The sequence below is a fragment of the Lolium rigidum genome, chromosome 6 (assembly GCF_022539505.1).
Source record: "Lolium rigidum isolate FL_2022 chromosome 6, APGP_CSIRO_Lrig_0.1, whole genome shotgun sequence".
Lineage (NCBI taxonomy): Eukaryota > Viridiplantae > Streptophyta > Magnoliopsida > Poales > Poaceae > Lolium > Lolium rigidum.
In genome coordinates, this window is record NC_061513.1 from 221,983,921 (window position 1) to 221,994,654 (window position 10,734).

Below are 10,734 nucleotides of genomic sequence, written 5' to 3' on the forward strand. Positions count from 1 at the left end.
ATTGGTATAGATGTAATAAATACTAGTTCGTTGATTATCCCCTCAAATTACCCTCTGAACCGAGAGACTACGGGTTCGGTCACGCTCGGTTTTCTAAAATATGGTAAAAACACGCACCGTCTAGAAGCCTCCACGCCGGAGAGCCCAAAGCGCCCGCCGGACCCAACCACCTCCATCGTCAACGTGTTCCTTTCCTTCTCCCTCATAACACCACGCCATCTACTCCTCCAGCTCTTTCCGCCGCGCACACCTACGCCTCTTCTCCGACCCGCCCGCCGGAACCAAGCCCGTAGCCCGGGGATAAGAGGCGGGCGCGTGCTGGGCGGCCGGCCGCCCAAGGTCGTCCCCTCGCCTCGCTTCGTCCGACGAACGGCGCATCTGCCCCCAACCCGGCCGCCGGTTCCCTAGCGTCAGAGCGATGCAGGGCGGAGGCGTCTCCGGATTCCGTAAGCTCCCTCCCCCACGGATTCACCCCCAAATCCTCCTTAATTTCTCGCTCCCCTACCCCTTGTTAGGTCTGATGATCGTCTGATCGGAACGGCCCCGTTTCCGTTTTCTGCAGAGAACGCGCCGGTGACGCGGGCCCTCGTCCTCGCCAGTGGCCTCCTCTCCATCGTCTTCAGCGCAAACCGCCGCGCCCGCGCCCTTGGCCTCTCTTACCAGGTCAGTACCTAGCCTCACGCAGCCGCCCGCCGAATCTTGACTAGGTCATTAGCCAGCCGTGAATCATGACGCGCGCGCGGTATATGCTGCCCTTGGCCAGTGAATCGGTTGCTTCGAGTTTGCGCTGCCACGGCGAGGCTAGTGGCTACCTCCTTGCATTGCCCGCCCAGCCCTGTGCCCGCCTATATTCTTCATCTGGGTGGATGGGTGGGTACATAATTGTAGGTCCTCGCATGCCTATGGTGCCTGGTTTAATCTTTGGCATTTCATAATGGGTTGGTAAATTCTGCTAAGATGCTGTCTGGACTGATTATGAGGTTTCAGATTATGGTTTGCTGTGGGTGGGGTGTGACTGTGTGAGGGAGTGAGGAGGGATGGCAGCCTACAGGTGTTTCATGGCTCTTGTTGTTAGGCGTTGTCGCACATGATCATAGTAAAGCGTTGATTCACAGAATTCAAAAAACACATGAATATGAAAAACTCACGATTGCAGTGCCATGCTCATTCGGTCCTATTAAGGATTATTTGGTTTGAGTAGATGCAAAATTTCCTATGAAATATAGTGCAAGGGAATCATTTGGAAAAAAATCTATAGAGGATTCAATACTAGAAATCAAACAGCCCACATAGGAAGAATTCATAAGGATTCCAATCCTCCAAAATTTCTATAAGAATCCTCTGGACCAAAGAGTCCCGACATCAAATGTTTGTGCCTAACCCGTAGGAGATGAAGGTCATCAACCAAGATGTATTTCCTCTTCATAGTCCTTCGGTCTTCTCCTCTGTCTTCCTGTCACCTTATTATTCTTTAAAGGAGATGCTCGTGCGTTCTGCACTACAGTCACATGGCGTTTCTGTTGGGACATACCCATAGTAAATCGTACTTTTTTCTTTTTTTTCTCTTCATGACAATAAATTTGGCTTGTATTCCCATGTTCGAGACCCCATACTTGCAAGGCTGGTGGTACACATCAGCAGAATCATCGGCGCTCTCGAGATATCCCATCTTGGTATCACCTGTTAAGGCCCTGTTTGGACACAACAATTTGAAAATGAAGAACATGAAAGCCATGTTAATTGAGGTGTCGTGTATCCTAGAATTCTACTGGATCTAAAACACATGAAAATTTCAGATGTATCGTGTGGAATTTACACTTTAATTCTAGATAGAAAACATGAGGTTAGTTTTCTCCTCCATAATTTCTATGTAACAGCCATCGGGTAGGAATTTGACATGTATCCTTGTATCCTTATAAGCTATTCCCTTTTTCAAAATGGCATGGCAGGAAGTACTCCTTCAGAGTGAGGTCCATTCAAGTACACCCATTAAACTGCGCAAGGAACTAATGAAGTTCGTTAAGTTAGTTGTATTACCTATTAATCAATGATGACCAAGATGTGACTTTTTTTCTGGAATCTGGACACGTATCCTCCAAATTTGAAATATTTAAATTTCCTGTAGCCTGTGGAACAAGGGATGAAATATTTGAACTTGGTAAGGAATGCCTAAGAAGCAGCATGTAGCTGTTGTGTGTTCATCTAAACACATAGCTATCAGTGCTGTTGAATTACTTCTCTGGTTATTTGTCTTTGAGCCTCTAGGTACTTCAAACCAAAACGTGTGGGAAACACCATCTGTTCTTTTACTTGTAGTTTCATTATATATTTATGTAATCTGAGGAATTATTTCTGTTGTTCTTGCAGGACATTATCAAAAACTTTCGAGTATGGAGGATATTTGCATCTGGTTTTGCCTTTCAGTCAACACCAGAATTGATGTTTGGACTATACCTTCTGTATTACTTCCGTGTGTTTGAGAGGCAGATAGGCTCTAACAAATACTCGGTAAGTACTTTTCTTTTGCAATTCTCTATTGTATTGAATGGAGAGGAGATGAATAAACAACGTCAGTAGGAGTATCATGGCTTGAGTTGAGAACTTACCATCCAGGGGCATGAATTGTTAAATGGTTCAGTTTTATTCTGTATACCTCAAATACCTAAGTGAAACACTTTGGGGTTGTCAGGAGTTAAATGTTAAGTTGTCAAGTTAATGAGGCTAAGAGGAAAATCCATACAAGTTTGGGGCCGTATGATGCAGTTTATGCAAGAAGCATATTCGATTGAATAAGTTTGTGTAGTTGATGAAGTATTTAAACTTATTAGTAAGATAACTAGGACATGATTGCTTACAATCTTTCAATCTACTGTGCAGGTATTTAGTTTATTCACAATCACAGTGTCATTACTTCTTGAGATTCTATCCTTGGTTCTTCTGAAAGGTATGCTATTGAGATAAATTGCTGAGAGTATTATCTGCTGTGCCTTCTGAAAAGTTTTAAGGAAACAAATGGAGAACATCATTGATGGCCTATGAGCCACATTATTATTTTCGTTCTCATCTGAAACTCCTATAGTTTAGATATTTTTGAATTAGCTTGCTGTACCTGCTTACAAGTTACAAGGCAGTATGTAAACGCTGATCTGTTGAAGTACAGTTTACTTGATATTCCTAATTTTTTTATAAGATGTCAGTAGATCAATTAGCAACGTCAAGCATCATTTGGTGCTGCAACTAGTAGATTTATCTTGGCGAGGCAGCATTTTCCTGTAACATATCAACTGTTCTTGTTAAATCTTAGATTTGGGCTTTGTTTGGCTGCACTGTGCTTTGCTGTTGCGTGCTGTAAATTTACTTACAGTAAGACATTTGATTTCTTCTTAAACATATTTTCTCAACAGTAACGGTAGGAGGTTTCACAATAGTGTTATATGCCCAATTAGTCGCGTAATTATGAGCATTGCTTTGTTTCCCCAGCAGCTGCAGTTTTGAAAAGTTCTACATTTAATCAGTGGCATGTTGACCTTATGTACTTATTGAGCTCTCTATTGTTCAGTTACGAGATTATTTAGGTATTCTCTCATATTTTTTGTTTGCAGATACAAATTACATCAGCACTCTTGCATCTGGACCTTATGGCCTTATATTTGCCTCATTTATTCCTTTCTTCCTCGACATTCCAATCACGTCACGATTTCGTATTTTTGGTGTTAATTTCAGTGACAAATCATTCATATACCTTGCTGGCCTGCAGGTTAGTTGCTTATCAGAACTGAACCATTTCTCTGTCATTTACATTTAAGTATTAGCAGCGTTTAGGCTCTGGGGTGCATATGCTCCCTTTTTTAAAATGTATTTTAAACACATTTTTAATTTTTAAAAAATCCAAAAAAAAGTATGTCGCGCGGTGTGCACCAAGTCGGTTCACGAAAAACCGACTCTTTGTGTGGCTGGTGTTTTTTTACAGAGGATTTTTCTCGAAGCTTTACGTTCGCACATAGAATATGTATTTGTATGCACGGAATATTGTTTTGGATTTTTTCACGTTAAGAAGAAATGTGTTTTTTTAATAGAGAGGGCATATGCACCCAGGATCATAAGTGAATTTCTAATTCTTAATCTTTCCTATTTCTCGCCGCAGCTTCTTTTGTCTTCTTGGAAGCGCTCCTTTATTCCTGGCATTTGTGGTCTGATTGCTGGTTCGCTCTATCGTCTCAATGTGCTTGGTGTTCGCCGGAAGAAGGTTATAAGAGCTCTGTTTTCCTTATATACTTCGATAATTCAATGTAGACTTGTTACATCTTTCTATGTGCAATGGACTGATTGAAAATTGACCTTTATCTTTTAGCACTGTGGTAGTCCTAGGTCTTTTTCATCTAAAGAAGTTAGTTGCCCCATGGATGAAACTTTTGGCTGTTCATACAATACAACTTCCCAAATTATTAGATTTGGAATCAGCTAAACCAAGCAATATTAGGTTGGTGGCATCAGGCACTGGTGTTATTATCATGTAATTAATTAAATTTATAAGACAGGCTGTATGGTTCATGGTAGCTAATGGTAGTAGGTAGAGTTAATGGGAGTATATTTTAGCCAGATCCTGTAAGCAGTGTTGATTTTTTACTCTGTTTTTATTTTGTTTATTAGAGGGTTTACCAATATATTTGTGATTGCTTGCTCGTGTTTCTGTGTTACAACCGCAATTTAACACCAGATTATGGGCTATGTGAAGATGATAACTTCTACATTATTTCTTGTAATTTGGAGTCTGGTCATATTCTCAAATTCATTAAAACCATCTGTGTTTCTTGAATTATTTTCATAGACCCTTGTAGATGAGCTATTCTTCCTTTTGGTCCTCTCATAATATATATGTTCCCGTTTGTATAGCTGCCACAGATTATTGCAGCATTTTTCACAAGATTTTTTGCATCTCCTTCCGGAAGTTCATCTCGGCCCTCAAGAAGTCTTGTTGGGAACATGCCATCGCATACAGGTCGTGCTGTTCAGGTTGGTTTGTAGAAAGCTGATTCGGAAGTTTGATTTCTGCGTGCATTGATTCTTTTTAGATTCTGTTTATGTGAAGTACAGCTGCCCACTATACCGCTGATAGTACCTAACTACATTATTAACAAGTTCAAATAATACCCTCAAAATTGCTTGCAAACTTGATATTAATGTTGGCCATTCTAGATTGGTTACTAGCCTCATCTGCTACTATTCTATTTTTCTACTCCTGGCACCAGTTAACCGTTAAAATTATCCATATTGTATTTCTCTGCTCTTTACAAAAGAAAACTGACGACTTGATGCTATTTAAGTTGACTAATCTGTTGATCCGGTTCCCTTTCCAAACAGAATCAGCCGTCTACTGGATTTGCTCCTGTCGTGGAGCCCCCAGAGTCCTCCATTGCTATGCTGGTTTCGATGGGCTTTGATAGCAATGCTGCGAGACAAGCGCTTGTGCAAGCCAGAAATGATATCAATGTAGCCACAAACATCCTACTTGAAGCGCAGTCTCATTGAGCTAACTCACCGCAACTTTACTAGGAACCGCTGCGGGCATAGTTGGTTAGATCTGAATCTGAACGATTGTTCCCTGCACTGGATACAGATTGGTGAACTTATAGTGCTATGCTGAATTTACGCACTTGCCGCTTTCATGGTCTGGAGAAGTTCAACATGGCCCTTCCTAGTTGACAGGCTTAGGAACTCAGGAGACGTCTGCCGCAGCTAGTGTGATCTTGTCAATACTTAGAGGTCTCTCAACTCGGAGGCAATGTACAATTCCAAATTCAGCTTGTAGGATGGGTGATACATAAACATTTCAATCATAGTGTAAAATTGTTTTGCGGTCTGAATCGGCTCCATCATGCACACACATACTTGAGTTCCTCCTGCAATCCTGTGGGGACTCTGAAAGTTTTGGCCAACAATTAGACAAATAAAAATTGATTTATGTGTGCGAATATTGAAAAACATTTTTCAATGCAAATCCCAAATTCTTGTACTCCTATTAGCCTGTTTTCTTCCAGAAAAAAAAAGCGCGATGAGCCTATAAAAAAGTTGTTTACAACAAAGTCAGACACCGTAAGTTAGGTAGGAGTCCAAGTCGTGGACGATCAATCATGGACCGCAAGCTTTTTTTGAGGTAAACATGGACCGCAAGCTAATTACCCACTTACCCCTTACTTCCCTTGCGAACAGGCTAGTAGCGGCCGACATGGACGCGGTAATGCTTTTTTTTTAATAACAGGGAAATGTCCCGAAGGACCTGGAAAACTGCATTAATTCAGCTCTGGGTGTACATTTACAAAATAAAAAGCCTCATAGAAAGAAGAAAATACAACATAGACCTTAGGTTTTGCATAGAGCACCTACAACAGATCACAGAAAAGCGGTCAAGTCCTTGTTGCCCGCCGATGAAGAACAGCTTCCAAACATGGCCACCCCTACCGCCGCCGGGGACATAACCACTTGGGGCAGTACGGGTGCTCGACGCCATGACGGGGCTGGAGAAGATCCTCCTGAAGAGGATGATATGCTCAAGAATCTTGTGCTTGAGCGCGGCGAGGCCAAGCTCTTGGCCAAGGATAGAGGCGGCAAGAAGGCGCCGTCGCATGGGAACCGCCGCAACAACCATAGTTTTTGCAAACTCCCTCCACCATCTCCAGCAGACAGCAGTAGTAGAGCTATCCCCTTCCTCTCCCTCGCCACCAAGGCCGGCCAGGAAGAAGAGACGAGCTCGAGCATCGCAGAGTAGGAGAAGGCAACGCTTATTACCTGAGCCCGCGCCAAAACTCTTCACCCCATCCTTCCGCCTTGGAAGCATGTCGAAGAAGCTCGATGGCAAGCGCCTGATGCCACGCCAGAGCACCAAGATGCGAAAGCTCGACTCCACAGCCTTATTGTCGGAGATCCCCAACGCTATCTTCTCCACCGACGGCAGCGCCCGCCACCAGCGCAACACGGTGAAGAAGCTCACCCAGAGGTCGCACCAAATCTGGCCGGGAACACCTGGCGCTCTACTCCCAGACGCCACGGAGAACCAACTACATCTAACCCTAGACCTACTATACACACTACAGAGGCTGGAGCCTCGCCTCAGCCACTCCTAGGAGGCATCACCACCGGAGAGGGCCTCGGTCCGGCTCGGAACAGAGGAAACCTCTCCTAACTACTATTGCGAGGTGAGAGAGGTGGATGTGGGAAATGAGAGCCTCACACGATCGGAAGTGGTAATTGTTGGACGTGCTTGTTCGGCCTCTTTCGCCTCCTCCCTCCGTGCAGCCTCACCATCTCTCGTTGCATCTGCACGTCATGGTGTGCCGCTATTGACAACCACAGCCTTCTGTGCAGCGACCTGCTCCTGCTCGACGCCGTCATCTTCACGACAATAGAATCGAGCGCCCCGAAGCTCTTCTCCCGTCCATCTACGAGGCGCGAGATCATCGCCAGGGTCGACGACCAAAACATGATGGCGCCATACATGTTGTTGGAAATATTAGAAAATATCCCAGATTTAATTCATAAAAATAACAGATAAAAATATGATTGAAGGAATTGAACTAAAACTAGTCATGCAAATAACAACGGGCAGATAAACAACAAAATTGGACATATTGCTAGAAAATTTGCAAAAAACTTTGCAGGTAGTTCTCTCGTGATAGTTTATTACTCTCTCCCTTTTTTTCTACTTCGTGTTTTAGGTTTAGTCAATGTCAAATTTTAACCAAAAATACATGAAAAAGTATCTAAATGCATATCATATGAAAATATATTTTATGATGATACCAATACTATAGATTTAACATATTAGTTGTTCATATTATTTTCCTAAATATTTATTCGAATTTCATAAACTTTGACTCTAACTAAACCCATCACCCAATATAATCGTGAACGGATGGAGTATTCATTATGATAGTTTTTTTGCTTACCTATATATTGAAGCAGATGCATATAATTATTTTTCGCATGATAGATTTTTACTACCGCATAAAAAAATGCAAAATTATGCCAACTTGTGCCAAACTCAGATGCTAAAACCAAAAAATTGAAATTGCGTAGACTTGCCAATAATTATGTGTCAGTTTAATTACTTTTATACCAAATATATAAATAAGTTATACGAAAAGGAGAACACACCGTGTTCAATAAAATTGTGGAAATATATACCCCTTTCCAACATATAAGGTGTATTTATTTCTTTAAGTTTCGCAAACTAAACTAAAGAAACATATTTCATGATTGATCTATTGATATTGACTTGGTAGGTGTATGTTGATATTATTTGGACAATTTTTTTCAAACATAAAACAGTTACTATGAAAAATCTATATACCCTATGTTATTGAGGAGCGCGTAATATTTATATATTATATTGGAAAAAATATCGTGCAACACTTTTGTTAACTATAGTGCTTAACGTTTTCACAACACAGGGTAGAAAATGTATGCAAATCGTTCCAACAAATGAGCAAACATGATCTGGAAAAATATTGCCATGTTCATATGCTGAGAATAATATTGGCGTAGTGCTCTTTTTATGAAAGAAAAATATCGATGAATGATAGCGCATAATGAACATCACAAACACAATCATTCTCTTATTATTTGTTACCCAAGTAAATTAATTTACACTATGTTTTGACACTCTTAACCTTCAAAAAATAAAGATGCCGATGGTACATCCTTGGAAAAAACTGCAAAATTGTTTAGTTAACAATGTTGCGGTATACCCCTGCACGGGTGCATGGCGCGCTACACCATACTGATAAGGAATTGACAAGGGGAAGAAAAGCTCACGAGAGGACAGACGAAGGAAACTCCAACAACAGACGAAGGGAACACCAACTGGATGGAACAAAGAAGAAAACATTAGCTCCTTTATGGATGGAACAAAGAAAACGTTAGCTTCTTTATTATTATTAGGTATAGGTATAGATAGACTTCCACTACATCATTACATCATGATTTTACTTATTAGTTTACTAATCAATGTAACACGATAAAACTTAGTTCACTTCGTCATTACATGATCCATTACATCACGACTCATGATATAGCTTAGCTCATTACATCACTTCAGTACATTATAACTTATTATAGTATACGTGTCACATGATTACATTCTGAAGTCCATCAAAGACCAGACAACCGTGAAGCAGAACACCCCTGCGCCACACAGAATATTCCAGTGATCTGAGCCAGTGCGTTTTGGGGTGAAATCAAGGGTTCGTTCTCCCTTAACACCATCAGCCTCATTAACAATGTGAAATGCCAGCATTTCTTGTAGACAGATAGTCATGACACGACGCCGTAGTTTGACAACTCGACTTTCATCACCTGTTACCACGCCATCTGCCTCACTATCATGAATCAGAATCGGTTCTTTAATGCCCTTGATGCCAACCGTAATATTTCCATCCAAATGTCCCATAAGAAGCTTGATTTCAAAGGTTACTTCGACTGTGTTCAAAACAGTTGCAACTCTCACTTCCATAGTGCTGAGCCAGCTCTCGAGGGTTTCACTTCTAACCACAACATCTCTCTCTCTAGACAATACTCGGCCATCAATACTAATTAGTCCTTTGCTGAACTGTTTGTCTTGATCCTCTTTATCATCCTTAAGATCTCTGATCTTAAGATCTATCTCTAGATAGATAAAGTCAACCAAGACTAGACCTCGATCTGGGCCAGTTAAAATCAATGTCTTATCCTATCAAACGAAACTCACAAGAAATTAGTGTGTGTACAGCTGGAATGGCAATTAAAAGCAACCTATGAAAAGAATTGCACATGATATTAGAGTATATTTATCTAAATACTGTTGAATTGCACAAGACGATAATAAGCAATCTCTCTATCATCAACCAATAATACTCAAAATGGTTTTTTAGAGGTCTATTGAACAACCTATATTAAATGCATTTGTCAAATATAATATAAATTGAACGACAAGGACTCTGAAGCAAATATGTACCTCATCGTTGATGACTTGGCAATCATCTCTATGACGGCGAAACAAATAAATGCACTTGTAGTCAATGCTATCTCTGACGATAACACTGCCATAGACGTTGATTGGCAAGCTTGCATCTGAGGAGACTACGCTGACTGAGAGGATGTTTGCAGAGTCCTCTAGCGCAAACTCATCTTCGTACACGCTATCGGTGTATCGCATTGGAGGGATAAGAGCTGAAATGGAAAAGCAAAAGGCCAAAAACATCTATCAAATATGGTGGAAAAAAACATCAGCGATATTATTTCATCACCATTTCCCACTGCTCCCTACTGAGTTAACCCATTTAATGTTGTTATAGGTTGACTCAACATAAATGGCTATGGCTTCATCCAAATAGAGAATACAAGATGCATGGATGATTTCTCAGAAAAGCTGTATGTTTCTCCTATCCAAATATACAAGCACGTCGACTTGATATGACTTACAACCAAATTTTCTTCCCCTAATATGCCCATAACTGCATCCTAACGCAGTATGCAAGCCTAGATAAACTACGAGCTAGTATGGAAAACATAAGATGAATAGTCGACTATCATGCATAACAAATTCAGCACATGATTAGTATGAGTAGTACTACTGCATACTATTTCATAATCCATACTCAACCAAAGTGAAAGATGTATCCAAGCCACCTATTCTCTGACTGCATGCAGATTTGCTGTAACCACTATGCAATCATGAACATGAATGAAACTAGTAGGAGA

At 41.1% G+C, this 10,734-nt stretch overlaps 1 protein-coding gene across 1 annotated transcript; it reads left to right on the plus strand.

Annotated features, from left to right (window-relative positions):
- Positions 1-403: 403 nt before the first annotated feature.
- On the plus strand, positions 404-5,860 carry LOC124665413 (rhomboid-like protein 20). Its single transcript, XM_047202826.1, has 8 exons — positions 404-446; positions 563-663; positions 2,368-2,508; positions 2,878-2,944; positions 3,603-3,757; positions 4,145-4,246; positions 4,894-5,013; positions 5,362-5,860. Exons 1-8 carry the CDS (start codon positions 419-421, stop codon positions 5,527-5,529), a joined length of 882 nt encoding a protein of 293 aa, XP_047058782.1. The 5' UTR covers positions 404-418; the 3' UTR covers positions 5,530-5,860.
- Positions 5,861-10,734: the final 4,874 nt, after the last annotated feature.